This window comes from Piliocolobus tephrosceles, chromosome 10 (assembly GCF_002776525.5).
Source record: "Piliocolobus tephrosceles isolate RC106 chromosome 10, ASM277652v3, whole genome shotgun sequence".
NCBI lineage: Eukaryota > Metazoa > Chordata > Mammalia > Primates > Cercopithecidae > Piliocolobus > Piliocolobus tephrosceles.
The window spans coordinates 2,404,641-2,424,389 of NC_045443.1; the positions used below are offsets into that span (position 1 = coordinate 2,404,641).

General features: G+C 50.5%; 1 protein-coding gene across 1 annotated transcript in view; it reads left to right on the forward strand.

Annotated features, from left to right (window-relative positions):
* The first annotated feature begins 2,123 nt into the window (after positions 1 to 2,123).
* Positions 2,124 to 19,749, forward strand: part of CACNA1C (calcium voltage-gated channel subunit alpha1 C) — a 640,117-nt gene continuing 622,491 nt past the window's right edge. Inside the window, exon 1 of the mRNA XM_026447798.1 lies at positions 2,124 to 2,172. Coding sequence (XP_026303583.1) covers positions 2,124 to 2,172 — 49 coding nt within the window. The remainder of the gene's footprint in view (positions 2,173 to 19,749) is intronic.

Below are 19,749 nucleotides of genomic sequence, written 5' to 3' on the forward strand. Positions count from 1 at the left end.
TGTGATGTGATGTTTTAAATGGGTTACTCCGACTGCTGTATTGAGAAAATACCAAAGGAGGGGAGAGGGAAGGTAGGCCGGGGGGACCAGCTACTGGAGAAACCCGGGTGAAGGATGTTGGCTCAGCCCCGGGTGGTGGCAGTGGAGGAACTGAGAAGTGGTCAGGTTCTGGATTCACCTGAAGGCAGTGCCAACAAGGATCTCCTGATGGACTAGACGTGGAATGATGACAGAAAGGAGTCAAGAGTGACTCCAGGATTTTGATCTGAGCAACTAGAAGTATGGGATTGTCATCGACTGCGATGGGGAAGGCTGTGTGAGGAGCAGGCTTTGAAGAGATCAGGAATTCAGGGTTTGGATGTATTAGGATTGAGATGTCTATTAGACGGAGTCGGCTGTAGTCTGGAATTCAGGAGAGAGGTCTGGGCTGGAGACAGGCATTTGACATAGACAGCTGCTGAAAGCCACGGGAATGGTTAGGGTCACCCAGGGAATGACAGTGGATGTGGAAGCGAGGAGGTCTTATGTGGAGGCAGGTAGAGATTTTCCCCAAGAGGGAGTTGTAGGCCCCCCTGAAAGGGATCACGAAGCCCTACTGGAGGGGAGCCCGGTCCTGCAGGGGGTGCCGTGGAACTTGCTGCGGTTGCAGGGAGTTCTGGAGGGAAGTGTTCGCTTCTCCGGTAAGGAGAGGTGCTGGATAGATTCCTGCCGGAGTTGCAGAAATAATTAAGAGAAGTAGGTAAGGATATCCTAGTAGAACACGTGCTCGGCTGCCTCCAAGGAATTAGCAAACCTGGGTCTAGGAATCTGTTCAGACATCTGGGCACCGCTGCCTCGCCTACCAGGCTCCGCCTCGCTGCCCCTCCCGCTTCCCCTCCCCGCCTCTATCTGTCACTTCTACAACCGCTCTGATTGTAATTGATCAAACAGAATCACGGAATCACGGCTCATTTTGCCGTTTTGTTCGGTGGCCCGATCCGAAACCAGACTCCAGTAGTTGGGCAAATTGTATTCCTCCTCCTTGGAATTCCGCTCACAGAGGCCTTCCCGGCGTGGCCGGCCCAGCAGGGACGCGCCGCCGCAGCTGAGGAGAGAACGCGGGCGGGGGGCTGCAGGCCGGCGCGGTGGGCGCGACGCCGCCGGCGGGGCGCGAGGGGGTGTGTCCGCGCCGCGGCCACCGCGGCGGGCGCCCGGGTCCCCCGCGCGCCTCGGCCTCCCCGGGGGCTCCTCACGCCGCCCCTCGCCCGCCGGCGGCCGGGGCCCGCTCCCCTTGACGTCATGCGGGCCGAGGGCTCGCTGGGGCGGCGTTGCCGCGGGCGCCGAGAGGGGGCCCAACTTCGGGCTCCAGTCCGCCGCCGTGCGCCCCGCGCCGTGCGCCCGGCTCCCTGCGCGCCGCCGCCGCCACATCTGGAAGCGTTCAGCGCGTCTGCCTCCGGCGCGCCGGGCTGGCGGGCGGGCGGGCGGGCGGCGCGGGCAGGGGCGGGCGCGGGCGCGGCGGGGCTGGGCCGGGGGGAGTGAGCGCGGCGCTCTCGCGCGCCCGGTGTCTCCCTCTCGCTGCCTCTGCAGAAACAGCTCCTGCCAGAGCGGCGCTCGGCGCGGCGCGGCGCGGCGGGCCCGGAGCGGTGGCGGCGGCTCTTCCTGCCTCCGCGCCCAGGAGTTGCCGGCTCCCTTTGACAGCAGAGAGCCGCGCAGGGGCCTCAGGAGGACTCGCCGGGAGTGGGCAGAGGCGCCACGGCCCCTGCCGGCCCAGGCGGGCCCCGCGCGCCCCCCGCCCCTCCTTTCCGCCTCTTCTCGCCCTGCCTCTCCCGATTTATTTTTTCAAATGGTGTAGCCGCTGGAGGTGCGGTGCTCAATTCTTGGAAGGGGCCCGGATGTACTGAGGATGCATTACAATTTCACTCGAGGAGGCAGTAGTGGAAAGGAGCAGTTTTTGGGGTTTGATGCCATAATGGGAATCAGGTAATCGTCGGCAGGGAAGAAGAAACACTGCAGACCACGGCTTCCTCGAATCTTGCACGAAAGCCGCCGGCCTCGGAGGAGGGATTAATCCAGACCCGCTGGGGGGTGTTTTCACATTTCTTCCTCTTCGTGGCTGCTCCTCCTTTTAAAACCATTTTTGGTCCATGGTCAATGAGAATACGAGGATGTACATTCCAGAGGAAAACCACCAAGGTAAGGCTGGACCCCGCCGCCTCGCCGGGGCTCCCTGCCTTCTCCACCGGGTTCCTGCTCTCCCCGCGCTCCCCGAGGCCCCGGGGTCGGTCCCTGCAGAGTAGCCCGGGGCCGCGTCCGCCAGGGGCGCCTCTGCCTCGTCGGAGCGCCCGGGAGCCCGGCGGGACCGGGGCCCGAACCGCCGCGCGAGACGGAGCGGAAAATTCCCGCCCCCCCCCCCCCGGGCCCCAGCTTCTCCAGAGCATGTGTTTCCTATGAAATTCCAGGCGAGGGGGGAAAAGTTCCCCAAGTGGCTGCCGCCGCCTCGCTTTCTCGCGTTCGCCTGGAGAGCCCGGCTGCCTGGCTAGCCGCGCGGGGGGCAGAGGGCGCCGGCGCCGCGGAGCCCAGAGGCCCGGGGTCCCTCGCTCGGCTCGGGGCGCGGCTGGGAGCGCGCGCGCGCGCGCACCCCGCTCCGGCAGAGCCCGGCGCCCACGGCCGCCCCTGGGGCGCCCTGGCGCTGCCCGGCGTCCACTCTCGTCCAGGCGCCCCTGCCCCGGGCGGCGCGCTCCAGGTGGCGGGTGGGGGCGGCGGTGCAGATGTGAGCCCCAGCGCGCCCCTCTCGCTCCCCCTCCGTCGGTCCCTCCCTCCTCCGCCGCTCACTTACACCCACCCACCGCTCCACTGCCGTTGACCCCGAGCGCGCCCACGCCGCGTGTGTTCTCATTCGCACCCATATGTGGGCTAGCACCTGAGGATGGAAGCGGCGAGGAGCCGGGCGGTGTGTGGCTTTGCTGTTTCGTGTTTGAAGGAGATCATGAAAGGGTGTGCCTGGCTCACGCGGCTCCATACTATTGCCCAGTGTTTTCCGAGCATCTCCATCCTTGGCCGCAAGTGTCACAGCTCCCCCTGTGATGGTGAAAGGCAGTCAGGTAACTCCCTACTTCCTGGAAACTTTCTCCCTCACCACTCTCCCCCCATATTAACAAGTTATTTTCTTCGACGTTGCTCGGCATTTAAGGTGTTGAGGCGGGGGAGTGCAGACAGGGTGGTCCCGCGGGGCTTTCTGGCAACCTCCAGGCGTGACATCTCTCTCTTCTTGCCACTGCTCTGTCTGTCTCTTTGGGTGTAGTCTCTCCCTTTTCTCTCCCAGTTCCCGGAGCCTCCCTGTTTCTACTCTTCCTCTTCTCTTGCCCTGAAAGCCTGTCTGTCACTGCTGGTCTCTGTTCCTTCCCTGGGTTCTTCCAAGTGATCCTCTGAAGACCAGCCTGGTGGAAGGAGTTGTCTCCAGGTCTTTCTGTCCAGCTTTTCCCCTCTGTTTGCTCCCAGCTCCACCTTTTGGAGACAGGGCCTTCACTCTTTAGAGCCAGAAGCTGCCAGCCGGCCTGCCTGGTCTCCATCTCTCTTGAAACTGATTTTGGGGCCAGTCTTCTCTGCTTTCCAGCATGGGTGGCAGCTTGGGGATCTTGGCCTCCTTTGGAAGAAAGAATCTTGTCAAGGGTCATGGGTTCTAGGGTGAGCCAGGACTTCGGGGTCACAAGGGCAGCATCCATGTTTGGATTTCTCTACTGGTGACCCCATCCCTCACCTGATCCCCTGTCCCTTCTGTAGCTGATGGGGTAGTGAATGGTTTAGGAGGCAGGGAGGCAGACACAAAAGAGAGTGGTATTTGTGAAGAGTGGGGATGCAGGATGACTCCCCTCCAGGTTCTGAGACTGCGTGCTTTACCCACCTCCTCAGTCTAAGCAGCATTGAAGAGGAGAGCTCTGTAGTATTGCCCTAAGTATCACTGTCAACGGCAATGTACTGTGGTAATAATAATGATTATTCACAGGATGATAATCGTAACTAGTTTACAAGGACTCCTCTTAGTGCAGGATAAACCCCTTCTGATCTCATTTCCTTACTCTGGTTGTTTTCTTTTGCCCGTTTGCATCTCAGCATCTCCCCGCCGTATGCTGGGAGCAGACATTAAAAGTAGGAGTGCCAACCCCAGAGAGGTTCCTGAGGAAGGTAGAGGGGAAGGGAGGGAGGGAACCAGTGGCTGAGAGCTCTACCTTTCCAGCAACATGCCAACAAACACTATGGCAACCTGAATTCCAGTTCTCTCCCTTGAAGCTGCAGTGATTATATAATTCATGGGAGCAGTTTTGCCTCCATTTCTAGATGCGGTTCCCAGGTGGAAGAGCACCAAGATCCCTGTCCCCGCTCTGCTCTCCATCTTCTCTTCTTTAGTTGGTTGGCATTGCCCAGGTTTTTGAGGTAGGAGAGGGGAGGAGGGTGGGGGAGGCGGGAAAGGCAGACCTAGAAGAGGATGAATATTGACGAGGAAGAGGTTGCTGTGGCTAATCACTAAAGGGTGAGCCATAATAAGGGTTAGAGTTTCAGGAGACAGAAGAGGAGTCTAGGACTGCCTCAGAAGATCAGTAATGGTGACGAACCAAAGAGTCGAGAACCAAAAAAGTTGCCAGTGGCCGGGGCTGTGCATCCGTCTCTTCCCAACATGCTCCAAGACATGGAATGCACCAGTCCTTGCTCCCTCACCTTTTCTGTGGAGTGTGTGCATGTGTGAGTGTGTGTGTGTGTATGTGTGTTTTGAGGGTTGAATAGGAGACTGGAGGTCAGTGCCCGGGAACAATCTGGAAGTTCATGGAAGGACGAGCTTCTGACCCTGGGTTTCAGGCTGGGGTGGCACACTCAAGCCTTGCCTCACCTCTGGTGCCCTGTCTGCTCTGGGCCTGTGCCAGCCTCCCACTTTTCTGGGCTGATTTTCCATTGCAGGCTCCAGCTAGCAAATGAGTGTCTTAATAGTCAACCATTGAACAAATAAAACACCAGAATGTCCCTTATCTGCCAGAGACAAGGCAGAGGGGAGAAACATGTGTTCTCAGAGTGCAAGACACACTATGCTTTTCTTTTAACTACTTAGCAATTCAGTAGAATAAGAATCGCTGTAATAAGGTAATAATAATGATCACAGTTAACTTTCTTTACAAATGGTCAGAGAACAATGCTGCTCACACATCAGCTTGAGCAGGTTAAAGAAAGCTGTGGCATTAGCTTTGCTTTTTCTTGATCCTGCGTGGAGAAAACTGGAGGAAGGGGCTTTTGGAGTTCAGCATATTATTCCTACTATTGGTCAGGTACTTTTTAGTGTTTCAGAATATGACAGAATATATTAAAAAGAGTCAAGTTTTCATTATTTCCATAGAATACACACTAACAGTATTTAAGTGTGTGTGTGTGTATATACACATGGAATAAAGAAAAGCTGTTTAAAATAGATCACACAAGAGGCTAATGCCCTTCAGGGACCTGGGGTGTTGAGAGAGGAGTATTGATAATGCAGTCTCCTAAGACTGTTTAAATATTTCTTCTTCATAGTAAAGGGAGACTTGTTCTTACAGGTAGATGCTGCAGGCAAAGTGCTTTGCAAATAAAATGATGAGCCATTAGCACCCTGGGACCATTTCTAGGTCTTGGCAATGACCTAGGACTCTTCAATTTTTTCTTCAACTAAAACTGCTTGAATTGGGTTCTTCTGTAAGACCTACCAAAGGGGTCCAAGGAGCATACCGAATGGAGATTTCGAGACCCAGCTAATCTTTGGATCCCTGCTTCCTAGTACTGGCCGCTGCTCAGTCCAGGGCTTTGATGCAAGGCTGAACAAATCAATGTCTGCGTGAATGAATGAATGCCACCTGGCCAGACCTGCAGTAGATGTGGCTTCTGCCTCTTCCAGTAGGTGGCGCCACAGGGCTTAGGAGTCAGGAAAGGGGCTTCAGGGTCCGGCTGGTGATGAAAGGTGTAGGGGGAGTTTGGAGCTTGTGACCTGTTGGAGCTGTGCTGCTTTCATCAGGCCCACCCCTGCCCTGGCACAGGCATCCCAGAAGACCAGTGTGTCTCCATGCCAGCGCCCACTCTGGAGGCCCTCGCGGCATCACTGAGGGACCCAGGTCCCACAGTGACCTCTCCACCCTGTTGTGATGAAAACTCCTTTGGAGACCGCCCAGTCCATTGCAGGCTCTTCCCACAGCCGTCTGTTTCCTCCCAGCACCGACAGCATCCCGCCGAGCCTGGAGGGAGCCTTTCGGGTAAATCGCCGAACTGGGTACGGCCGTATGTTAATTTTCTCCCTGATTTTTCGCTGATGGTTTAGTAACGAGAGGGCCTGGTGGTACCCAAGCCCAGTGGAGCATGGGGTGACCTGAAGCCATGGGATCTGGGAACCCAAACCTGGGCAGTCACGAAGCATGTCAGCCGAAGGCAGGAAGACATTTTCCTAACTTTAATAGGGAAAAGAACACAAAAACAACTGGGTGCACTTCACAGTTGATTTCCGTTTATGAGTCTGCCTGGGTCTCCTGCTGGGTAATGGCAGAAAAGCTCAGGAGATCCAGGTTAGGAAGTAACTGAGATTCATTCTAATTTCCAGTGATGTTTTCCAGCGCCTGGCATTTTCTTTTCTATTCCTTTCTTCACTTGGTTTTCTTAGTTGCGTGGCAAGTTCCATGAGGTCCGAGAAGCCCTTGGCACCGTATTAAGAAGGGGTGAGTGGCTGGCAGCACTTTCTTCCTTTTACAGTAATTCCTCCCGCCTGACACAGCAGCTACTTGTTCTGTAGGAGGTACAGGTCAGCCGGCGTCATCTCACCTCTTCCTTGCCGGGACCCTGAAATCAGTGCTCAGCATTCAAATTCAGCAGACAATTTAATTCTCCAATATGGACTACAGAAAGCTGATAGACTGTTTGGGAAACACCTGGAGACTTAACAACAAGCCTAATGAACAAAATAATCACACTGATTTAGTCTGTTTCTAGATTCCATCCTCACAGTTGCCTAGGTTAATGTTGGGCACTGTGGAGGAGGACAGAAGATTGGTTAAAAAAAGGCTTGGGAATTGTTTTGCAACATATCAGGTGCTAAATATTTAGTAACGTAAGTGCTAAACATTCTGATAATGAAATAACACTCTGAGCCATGGCTGTCATTATTAAAATAATTTAGTAAACACCTGTTTACATGCACCTCAAGGTTAGATACCGCGTAAAACAAGGAAAAGTGACAGGATCCCTCGGGGAAAATGGAATGGAATGTTTTTCAGTGCCATTTCAAAGCGGGGTGTGTAGACTTAAACTGAGCCCACTGCGGGAAAAGCAGAATGGAAGGCTGAAATGATGAATGCCAACATTTGAAGCTAAACCCGGGCCTTCCAAAAGAGCTCTTCTCTGTGTTTTAGTTCCCAGATGCGGTGCTTATTTGTTCAAGACCAGGCTTTCCTGAGCCCATGTAGACACGGGCCTGGACCAGGTGGGCAGACCCTCTTGGCTTCTATAGTTGAGGAACCCCTGGAGGCATCTGTTTATCATGGCAGGAAGGGAAGTGGGCGCATTCTCTACTGCCCCCTTTCCCCTGCCGAATTCAGGCAGGACCCATGCGGGTCCCTGGAGAACCTCGCTTCCGTGTGCCGTGTGGACAGGACCCCAGCTGGGAGATGGGGAGCCCGGGGTGACCCCACAGAAAAGCAGAGCTGCGAGATGGCTGGGGCTCCCAAGAGCTGAGCTGTGGAAGATGAGGGGAAGCCAGAGGAGCCCCAACCCACCAGGGTGTCTGGGAGGATTTGGGGAGCAAGGTCATCGGGGCAGTCAGTTACTCTTTGTGGCACTGAACTGAATTTAAGTAGGGATTGTAGGGACTGTAGGAGAGAAGTTTGGGCCTGGAGCTCAGGAGTCAGACAGAGGTTGAAAATAGACCCTTCCTTCCCCGGAAGCTGAGGGAACTAGAGGAAGGGTTCATCTGGCTGAAGCAGAGGGTGAGCAAAGTGAGGGTTAACTGGCAAGAAACCTGAACCTCTCAGCCCTTCCCCTCCCCAAAACCCCACAAAACAGTTCTCTCCAAAACACCCTCACTTTAAAATGGGCTTCTTGTGCTATATACCCTGTGTATATAGGGGGCAGGGAGCTAGGCTCTGGTTCTTTCAAGGGTTTGTCAAACATAGAATAAATGTCATGTCTCTTTGGGAATTTGCTTTCTAGGATCAGGACATTTTATGGGTAAAGGAACCTTAGAGACAATCCCTATTTCCAGTCGAGAAAACAGAGGCCCCTCAAGGGTCACCGAGGCAGGGATGTAACTAAATACAAGCTCTTCAGTCTCTTTATCCTCCTGCCTTTACCACACTTGGTGCTGGCTCCCTGAGAGAACATTGTTAGTGTTTCTGGCTACATTTTGCTTGGTAGATCTCTCAACCTCTCTATTCTTCCTCCCCCTGCCTCCACCTTTGTACTGCCTTAAAATAATTTCTGCGATGTTAGATTTAGGAATGGAGTTGGAAGGGTGGGGTGGGGGAAATCTATCATTGGAAAGGTTTAAAAATACTTTCTTAGACTACAGAGTAGAAGTTCATACATGTCCACAAGAAACTCCTGCAAAATTCAGATCACGATTTTGTCTGCAAACAGATCTGCCTCTAAGCCTTTTTTATTTGCTCACTTCCTCTCGGCCCCAATCTAGGCTGGTTTCAGCCCCTTTGTGAGAGTGGGATGGGGATGGGAAGCCAGGCTGTGCTGGCGAGCTGCTAGGGACTTCATGGACCAGCTGGCATTACCAGTAACCGGGGTACATGGACCAGCTGGCATTACCAGTAACCGGGGTACGGACACACAGCTTAGCCCCAGGGTAGAGACTGTGAACAGGCTGCCACAGACTCCACCTGAGCTGGGCGAACAAGGGCATCTTTCTGCTCCCATGTCAGGGCTGGTCTCCTAGGACTCCCGGCCTACTCCCAGGAGACATTCTCAGCCCATGGAAGAGAATCACTAGGACCTGCCTCTGGCATTCCCATCTTCCTTGAAGTGTTCATTGGCTGACTTGTTTGATACTCTTTCAAGTCATCTCCAAGAAACTGGAAGGCCTCTGAGGCTGACTCGGTCTAGCTTGAAGACGGAGGCATGAGCCAGGCTTATGCCTAGAGATGTGGCCTTTGAGTTCCCTGGAGGAAGCCACCATTTCAGAACATAGTGTTGTGATAATTTCATGAAATATTCAAGCTGCCAATTTGCCAACAGGGGTTTCTTTTAATACACTCGGCTACACTTGGTGTTGCCCGCTTGAACCTAGCTAAAAGGAAAATAAAATAATCTTGTCTCCTGTCCTTTAGAGAACGAAGCCAAAATCTAGACAGTAAATGAATGTTCTTCTCCATAATGCCTGTGGGCAGAAATGTTGACTTGATTACTCAATTAAGCTCTATTTACTTTATAACCATTGTGTCATGTTCAGTCATTTATATTCCTTTTTTTCTTCCAAAATAATCTAGGTTGGGCTAAAACCTTTCAAAGACATTAACAAAAGTAACAAAGTAAATAGCTAAAGAATAAATAAGGCTGTAGGCTAGAGAAATGACTTGGGTCTTGGGTCACATTCTTTGACTTGATCTCTTTCTCTGAGAGTTCAGAAGGAATCAAATCTCTCTCTCTCTTTTTTTTTAATCTGTAAAGTAGAGATAATCATCCATAGCCAATTCACTTCGCAGGGCAGCTGTGAGGATCCAAATGGGAGAATGAGTGTATATCACTGTTCAAACATCAGCTATTCTCATTCTCCCCATCAGAGAGCAGAGCACCAGAGTTTGGAAAAGCAATGCCATGAAGTAACATTCACAGCATTTCAAACTTCGGAGGTGTTGTTGGAGGGCTGACATTATTCAATATTTTAAAGGTGAAAATGTAAAACAAAGAGAAACCAGAGTCTGAGGTGGTCTGACTGATACCAGAATAATCAAGGAGGAAGTGAACCGTTGGTTGAGATGGGCCTGGTATTTTGCCCTCCAGAGACTTTAGGAGCCTGTGGCCAGTAGGCTCCCAGGACAGTGGAGCCATGTGAACTGCTGCTGTTTCCAAGCTGAGGGTGAGGATGTGGGGACGCATGGTTCCCAGTGCCTGGCAGCCGTCCACCTGCCATGCTGCTGTCCCCTCACTGCCACCACACATGGCTGCCTGCCTTCGGCCTCAAGTCCAAAGCCATGCTGGCTGGAAGTCCTCTGATGGCCTGAATATCTGAAAATAGGGCCATTGAGGGCAGGAAGGACACCACCTGGACAAACCAATGTCTCCTCACTTTTGAACGTGAATTCCCCAAACCTAAACACAACTTCCCAGTACAGAAGGACGGGCTGGAAAATAAAACTTTGCTTCAAAAGTAAACTTTGGGTTTGGTAAATAAACTTACTTATTTTTCATAGCAAAAGTGCTGCAGGTTTGGAGATAGAGGGAACAGTTCTGTGCAGCTCCCTAAGACACTGATCAAAATAGGAAAGGGCTTTAACATTACAGTCTAAGTGACAGGATTAGTTTTAGTTCCCAAAGCAAAAATAATCCCATCATCAAAAAGTAAGCTGGGAAACTTTCGCATTTGTTTGCACCTTGCTCTACCCCCAGCTCTGGTCCTGTGATCTGTGGAGCCATATATGTTTTAATTTTTATCTAAAGAAAAAAAGCTATATTGAGGTATAACATCTACCTTTTTATAACTTTAAAATGGAGCAAGAGTAGTAGCCACCATTTATTGAATGCCTAGCATGTGTCAGGCAATATTCTTGGTGCTTCATGTGCTTAATATGTTTTATCTTTACACTGATCCTACCACGTGGGTATTAATTATGTTTTTTAGATAAGGAAACTGAGGAGCAAAGATCTTAAGCAATGTGGCCACAGCCACCCAGACAGTGTTGGGGCTGGGAATTAAATTCAGGTCTGTCAAAACATTTGTTCTTTCTGTTACTTCTCCCCATGGGGAAGAGCAGAAAGAGGAACCCACTATCCATCTATCCTGGGAAAATGACCTTGTCCTCGCCTTCTGGAACCTTGGCTTAGATTTGCCTTGTGGAAGCTCAGAGCAGGAATCCTTGTTCTTACTTGATGGCTGTATGTGGTCCCGGTACCCCGCCTCCCCTCCTGGTCCCATCCTCTGGCTTTCCCCTTATCCCCAGGGTTTCTGCCAGGGCCCTCCTTGCGTCTTCAGATGTCCTCATAGGCCTTCACAGACCACCTAGGTCAGTATACCTTGTCTCTTGGGGGACCCCTTTGTGGGATGGCCTTGCTTCACCACCCATTCTTGGCATATTTTCTCAGTCACTCCCGTCTGGAAAATAGACATTCTCCATTCTCACACGGGGTTCCTGTGAGTCCCAGGGACCGTCCGTGTCTCTCCATTCTCACACGGGGTTCTGTGAGTCCCAGGGACCGTCCCTGTCTCTCCATTCTCACACGGGATTCCTGTGAGTCCCAGGGACCGTCTCTGTCTCTCCATTCTCAAATGGGGTTCCTGTGAGTCCCAGGGACCGTCTCTGTAAGCTGAGCTCTCCAGACTTCATGCATTATTTATTTATTTATTTATTTATTTTGAAATAGCAGCTTTGTTGAGGTATAATTCACATACTGTAAAATTTACCCTTTTGATGTGTATGATTCAGTGGTCTACCTAGTTCCCCAATATTTTCATCACTCCCCCCAAAAAATCCTTTACCCACTGGTAGTCACTTTTCATCCCCCTCTCTCTCCAGCCCTTGGCAACCATGAATTTACTTTTGTCTTTATGGATTTTCATGCATTATTGACAGCAATAGTAATTCCTTTTCTTTGTTTGTTTGAGGCGTAGTCTCGCTCCGTCACCAGGCTGGAGTTCAGTGGCACGGGCTCACTGCAACCTCCGACCCCTGGTTCAAGCAATTCTCCTGCCTCAGTCTCCTGAGTAGCTGGGACTACAGGTACCCACCACCATGCCTGGTTAATTTTTGTATTTTTAGTAGAGACGGGACTTCACCATGTTGGCCAGGATGGTCTCGATCTCCTGACCTCTTGATCTGCCTGCTTGGCCTCCCAGAGTGCTGGGATTACAGGTGTGAGCCACTGGGCCCGGCCAACAGCAATAGTAATTCTACAGTTGGAGTTTGCTGCGTAGTCTGACTGTTGGCAACATATCTCACAAATTTCAGACCTAGATGGGTCATAGCAATCTACATGATAAATGATGAAATTAAAAGGAAGCACGTGAAATTGGTTAGGGAGCTGGCTGTCATTTGGAGGTGGGATTAAGCATTTTCTTTCAATTACACAAGAAAGTGGTTTTAGCATTTTTCAAAAGTATCTCAGCATAATGTCTTCAAGGTTCATCCATGTTGTACCATGTGTCAGGACTTCGTTCCTTTTTATGACTGAATAATATTTCATTGAAAGCACATGCCACATTTTGCTTATCCATTCTTCTGTTGATGGACATTTGGGTTTCCACCTTTTGGCTATTGTGAATGGTGCTGCAATGAACACCAGTATTCAAGTATCTATTTGAATCCATTTTTAATTATTTTGGGTTTACCTAGGAGTGAAATTGCTGGCCCTGCAATATGACTTTTTAGCTTTAAGAGTCCACTTCCTTGTGTAGTGCCCCAAGTTTGAAGCCCGTGTGGATGAGACTACAGCATTAGGAAATCCTATGGTGTCGGTAGTGAGGGTTTGGTATTTACTCTGAGCTCACAGTTCCTATATCAGAAATTTGACTTTAATTGGTGTTTCACAATCTGACAGCTGCCTTTTGATGAGGAGTGACTGATACTGCCTCTGTTCAAAACAAAACAAAACAAAAAAACAAAAAAACAAACACTGTCTCTGCATCCAGTTCAGCTTTCACCTCGTCGCTGACCTGGCTTTGCAACTCAACAGGAAATTGGTGTTTGGCAAGACAAAGCTATTTAGTCTGTCTCTGTCTCTCCCTCTGCCTGTGTGTCTAGTCCAGGAGCACCCATGCCTGTGGCTGGAGATGTGGGCCTGATAAGCCGGAGGATTGTGGGAGAGGGTGGCTCCCCCCATGTGTGGCTGGGCCGAGTCCTCCCTGGACTGTGTGGGGGAGGCTGCTCTGTGCTCTGGGCTGGCCAGGGGCTGCCTGCCCTGCCTCAGGCACGACTGATTAATGAGGGATCTTTGCCTTCAGCCTCAACGCTGCCTTCAGGGGGGAAAAGCAGCTTCCCAGGGCTCTCACCTGCTCCTCACACATCTAAAGTCTAGGCAAGAAAGGCAAAAACGTGAGAAGAAAGGTAAATAGTCCGGGGAGAAAATCAGGAAAGGAGGAAGGAGAGAAGGAAGCGAGCAGGGGGTAGACAGCCAGGGGAAACAGCAGCACGTGGTAGGCTCTTGGCTGTGGATTGATGCCCCAGTTAGATGACTCTGGAAGCCTCTTCCCATTTGGGGTGGGTATTTTCTTGGTAATCATTTTACCTAAGGGTGGTAATATCATCAGCTGCATTTCTGTCTTAGCATGCTGAACTCTGCTAATCTGAGGAAGAAACACACACACACTGATGCCTCGGCTGAACCCATTAATCAGAGACCGGAGTATGGGCAAAAAAGCACACAGGCTCACGGAGGTGTGTGAAGCTCAGAAGACTTTGCACTTTGAAGGCCAATGCACTTAATTTAATCCAACCTACTAGGAGTAAATTCCTCTCCTGTGGGCCCTGCCCTCACACCCCATCACTGGCCCTGCTCACAGGTGCATCTGGGCCACTGTCCAGAGCTGGAATGTTGCACAGCATTTCTCCAAGGTGGAAGCTTCTGTTGCCATATGTGGCTGCCTGAGACATCCTGGGGATTCGAGCTCCACATCCAAGTGGATTTCAGTGACTCAGAGCTCATATTTGGTCTGCCGTGAATAGGATCTTGTGCCTCTGGTTTTTAAATTATTTAAAAGGCAAAAATTTTGACCTGTGCCCAGCTATCTGAAAGACCAGGAGATAAGAAGCCTTTTCTAGGATAAATTGACTGTGAAATATCTCTGAAGATGGAATGTCTCATGCCAGTTGTGATGAAAACAATTCTAGATAGTTTTTTTTTTTCTCCAGAATTGGCATGGTTAGTCATTAACAAAAAGTTATTGAGCATCTGCTGTCTGCAAGGCAGTTTGCTTATAGGATCTCTGGATTCAAGGTACCTTCAAGGTTATAGCCCTCAACTATCCCTTCCTTTAAGGGAAGTATCTATTCTCCTAGGAGGTGAGATGCATGCTAGACACACAGACAACCACAACTGTAACAAAAGGCAGATTATGCTTGATGTTACAAGGATATAAAGGTAAAGGCTCACAGATTTAAGGAAGAATGGTGATATGGAAAGATGGAATAAATGGAGGAAGTGTTATATGGAGGTTGTGACTGAGCTGAACCTTGAAGGGTGGACAGAAATGGGGTGGAGAGGAGAGGTACACATTCCCAATGGAAAGGATGGGATGGCCTGTAATGTATTCACAGGGATGTGCATTGAATTTCAAAGGAGTAGTGAGTTGAGTTTGGCTGGAGCAAGGTTTTGCAGGGGGGAGAAGTGAGAGAGAAGGTTGGAATGGCAGGAAGGGGATAATGCGTGGAGCACCCCGTATTGGGCTGAAGAGTTTGCATGGCATTTGGTAGGCAATGGAGGGCCGTTTAAAGTGTATGAGTGAAGAGAGGGTGTACTCGGAGCAGCTCTTCCAGGCAGCAGGCTGGAGGATGAGGTAGGGGAGTCGAGGCTGCAGGTAGAGGGGCAGTTCTGAGGCTGTTGCCACTGTCCAGGCAAGAGAGGGAAGGAGTGATTTTCCCAGCAGAAAGCCAGAGACAAGGGAGCCCTGTGCTGTGATCTGGATGGGAAGGGTAGAGATTGTCTTCGGAGGCAAGTAGAAGTTGCCCAGCATGCACACAGAATTACAGTTCTGTCTAAGAAGGTGCTATTTGAAGCTATGGAGATGGAGCCATTAGGGAGAGAGAGCAGAGGGAAGGAACGATGGAGAGCTGAAGACAGACAGGAGGAGGGTAAAATGGAGGAGACAATGACAGAGCAGTCAGGGAGGTAGGGGGAGAGCCTTACTACTGCAGGGTCTGGAGGATCAAGGCAGGAGAGCGTTTCCAGGAAGCTGTCATTGCTGAATGGAGTCGTGGAAGGGAAGATGGGAACTGAGAAGCCCACTGGATTGAATGATTGGCTTGGAAAGTGGGTTCAGAGTGACTGTTGTCCAGCCCAACTGTGCAGTGCTGAGGTGTGGTGGTTGTGAAGTCGGGGCAGCACATGGGGACCACTCTTTCAGGAATTTTGGCTGTGAATAAAAGGAGAAGGGAGGGATTTCTTGGCACGTGAGAGATTGGAAATGCAAGAGAGTGGAGCAGATTGGGAAGCAGGCAGTAGGCAGTGGCATTGGGGATGGGAATGGAAGCCGCAACCCCAGCAAAGGAGGTAGCACTCTGTCTTCAGAGGCAGCCATGCAGTAAAGCAGGGGATGAAGAAATGGAGAGGGGTATGGGGGTGAGCTGGAAAGGAGGACAGGAGAGGCCTCAGGCAGGGGTGCTGAATCCTGGGAGGGATGAGGCACCTGGAGTGGGGCCTGAGCTTGAGGAGACTGGAAGAGGGAACAGTCAGTGGGAAACACTGTGAGACACCCAGAGAAATCCGCAAGGGTGCGCAGGTTCCAGAGGGCACTGGCCAACGTCTGCAAGCATGAGTTAGGGGCCAGGAGTGACTGGTGTTCCTAGAGAAAGCTTCCCCAGAAATGAGTTTGGCAAAATGAGACAGCTGCTGAGTAGGTCTGGGGGCAAAGGGTTCTAGCTCTGTAAGGAGGCGTGCCAAGCTTGAGCTGGTGTGGGAGAATCGAGGTGGCCAATGGGATGCAGGAGCCAGGATGCATCATTTTAGTGGGAGTCAGGGAGTCTGCATCCCCCAGCCTACCTCCATCCCAGGTGGATTAGTCATCAGAATAGCCAGTGGGCCTCTTGAGCTCTGAGTGGATGCATAAAGGGCCAGGTGGGCTTTCTTTGGGGAGCATAACAGGAGGAAGATGGCAAAAGCCTGGGTGGTGGAGATGGTGGCAGTTTAAGGATGTGGGCTTAGGATTGTGGACCAGGATGCGAGTGTGTGTGTGTGTATGTGTGTGTGTGTGTGCCTGTGCCTGTGCCTGTGTGTTAGGGTAGGCACGTGAAGACAAACTTTACTGGTTTAATTGTTTGGCCTCCAGAGGGCCTTCTGGGTGCTGACACCAAAGCGGAGAGAGAGCTCGTAGTGTGGAGCCCTGAGGTCATATTTGTAACATGGATGGAAGGAAGTAGGGGACGTGAGGACTGGTAGAGGTGGACCTGAGACACCAGGCTTCCCACAGACTGTCTTAGGCATCAAGGACAAGGAACCTGCACTGTTTTTTTTTGTTTTTGAGACGGAGTCTCGCTCTGTGGCCCAGGCTGGAGTGCAGTGGCCGGATCTCAGCTCACTGCAAGCTCCGCCTCCCGGGTTTACGCCATTCTCCTGCCTCAGCCTCCTGAGTAGCTGGGACTACAGGCGCCCGCCACCTCGCCCGGCTGGTTTTTTGTATTTTTTTAGTAGAGACGGGGTTTCACTGTGTTAGCCAGGATGGTCTCGATCTTCTGACCTCATGATCCGCCCGTCTCGGCCTCCCAAAGTGCTGGGATTACAGGCTTGAGCCACTGCGTCCGGCCGGAACTTGCACTGTTAACCCCAGTCAGGGCACAAAGGTAGAGAGGAGGAGTGATGGGGCAATCGAGACCACAAGTGCCAGTCTCAGTACACTCACTGGGAGAACACTTACCTTCACACTCTTCTCACCCGTCTCTCCATGCCCCTCCATCCAAACCAAGCCCAGCTTCCCAGCCTATGATATTGGCTCTCTGGAGAACCAGTTAGCCTTTGTGGAGTGTTAAGCCCTGCGATTTTAAATCCTTATAATTATATCAGACTATCAAATTCCTGAGAACAGAACATTTTATTATTTTTTTCTTCATCCTCTCCCCTGTTATAATCCCACAAGAAAAATGTTACAAACCACTGGGAAGCCTCTGGTTGGATCCCATTTGAGCTTTGCAATGCCTGGATTTCCCTGTCATCAAGAAAAAATACGATATCCTGAATGTTTCATGAAAGGATGTGAGTATTTGGTGCCAAGGACAATAACACTCTTTAAATGCCATGGAAATACGTTCTGCTGAGTGGCTCTGAGCTTACCCTTGGTGCAGGAAGGTGTGAATGACCAGGAGGTACTCCCTAGACTCTGCCCGAGTCCCTGTCACATAGGCAGAGGACTCTGGTGGGGAGCGGTCTGGTGTGGGGGTGGTGAGTGACCTGGAGGCCTTTGCGAGAGGCAGGCAGAGAGGCGGTGGCTGCAAAGGCCTAGTGTCTCTGATCTGGGGAGGCTGGTCTTCTGCACCTCACTCGAATTCTCGGCGGCAGCCGGAGCCCCTGCATCCATTCTTGTATGTTGGCATTGTTCTCAGAGGAGGCACAGTTGTTGACGTCTCATAGATGCCAATTTGTATGATGTTTGGAGTGTTAGCTCCTCATGGTGAATTGCATAGACAGTCCGGCGGCCCCAAGTCCTTGCCTTTGTTCTTCCATTTTTGGCTGGGGAAAGAGCACTGTGTGTCTTGCCTGGAAACAGTGTGTTACGGCAGCCCTCGTGGGAGTTGGCATGGCAGGCCCTGTGGCCACCGTCTCACCCTGTCTGGCCTCATCTGGAAACCTACTTGCAGAGTTTGGCCTTATTCTGATGAACCTCGAGGGCAGCACTGACCCCAGCTTGATCTCTTGCTGGGTCTGGGCAACAAAAGGCTTTGGGATTTTTCCTTTTTTCCACTCCAGTGAAACTTAGGCAGAATGCAGTGTTTTCCTCTGAGGGTATCAGTTGGGGAATGAACTCAGAGTCCAGATGGGCAGGGTTCCACAGTTCTAGCTGCTGCCACACTCAGACGACTGGTCCTCTGCATTTCTTTGGAGTTTGACTTGGCTTTAATAAAATGAAGGAGAAAAGAAAATTTTGAGGAAGAAAATGACCAGAAGAAGAATGTCCTTGAGTTGGGGGAAGCCATGGAATGGGCTGGTGTCCCGAGAAATGGACTCAGCTCTTCTTCAGAGACCTGTAGACATCACAGCCTGCAGTCCCATGCATCCTTGGCCCTCATACTGGCACAGCTGGCACTCCTAATGATTTTTCCTGGGTCTGTCTGAAAGGGAGAGGATAACATGGCAATCAGGGTCATCAACTTACATCTTTCAGGCCCGGAAGGAAATGAACAGAAAATTTAAACCAAAGATGGAACGTTACGGAAAGGTTCCTCTAACACTTGGGGGCCAAACCTTTATAAGTTATTTGACTTGCATGTAGTGGGTGTGCGTGTACATGTGTGAATGTGCATTCATGTGTGTCAGAGACAAGAAGCAGAGAGGAGGAGAGAGCAGTGTGACCGAGTTTGTAACCCCAGAAAGACAGCATGTTGTCACAAGATACAGCATATCTGGGGGCAGGAATTTATGTTTAGATGTATTGTCATCTGTCACATTGACATTTTGATCGAACTATTTAATTTTCCCATGTCTAGGATTCTGCTTCTGACCTTCCCACCTTGTGAATCTATTTATTCTTGTAACCCTATTTATAATGACTGTTACTTGAGTATTTCAAAAGGATTGATGGAAATATGGCAGGAGAAAACTTTGTGTCTGGTCCTTTATGTACTATCAGCTGCATTGGCACATTATAGCATAGGCTTAAATGCTTAAAGAGTATTTCTTTTCTTTTCTTTTCTTTTTTGCTTGAGACAAGGCATCCCTGTTGCCCAGGCTGCAGTGCAGTCATGCAATAATGACTCACTGCAACCTCAAATTCCTGGGCTCAAGCAATCCTCCCAAGTAGCTGGGACTGTAAGTGTCTGCCACCATGTCCGGACACATTTTAAATTTTTTGTAGAGGCAGGGTCTCACTATCTTTTCCAGGCTGGTCTCAAACTCCTGGCCTCAAGTGATCCTCCTGCCTTGGCCTCCCAAAATGCTGGCATTATAGGCTTGAACCACCATGCCCAGCCTTAAAGAGTATTTCTGAGCTAAGTTTGCACTAAGAAAGAATGTCTTGGGGGTGGAGCGGGAAGAATATAAAACAGCTGTGCTCCATGACATCAAAAATAGTACCAGGGACAAAGGACTTTGGGTCATAAAGGAATATGGGGATGTCCCACATTTCCATAGCTTTGCATATGAAACTACTGAGAGAGTCTTGAATTGGGGATGCTTTATCTTACTTGTGGTAGATGTGGCTAAGAAGTCAAACCCATTTTCAAGAAAGTCTTTGAGAGGCAGCTTTATTGCATCTTGCATTCCTTTTCTTCTTTCTGGGTTTCTTTCCTTAGTACTGAAGCAAAAATTTTGTAGTTCTTTCAGCAATGGTCTATGAGTGGTAAACTTCCTCAGTCTTTGTCTGAAATTTTCTTTTATTCCTTTTGGCTTCTCATTCTAGAATGATAGTTTAGTCAGGTACAGGATTCTGTGATAGCAGTCTGTCTTCAGTGGTTTAAAGATATTCCATTATCTTCTGGGTTCTATTGTTGCTGATGAGAAGTCTGCTGTCAGTCTAAATGAATAATCAATATTCTGATTTTTGAAAAGATATATTAGTGTTATGTGGTTTTACAATGGTGTGTTAATTACATAGATTAAAAAAATATTGTTGGGAGTTGGTGAGATACTTCAACTTGAGGATTCATATCACTCACCAGTTCTTAGTCATTATCTCCCTCCCTCCCTCCCTCCCTC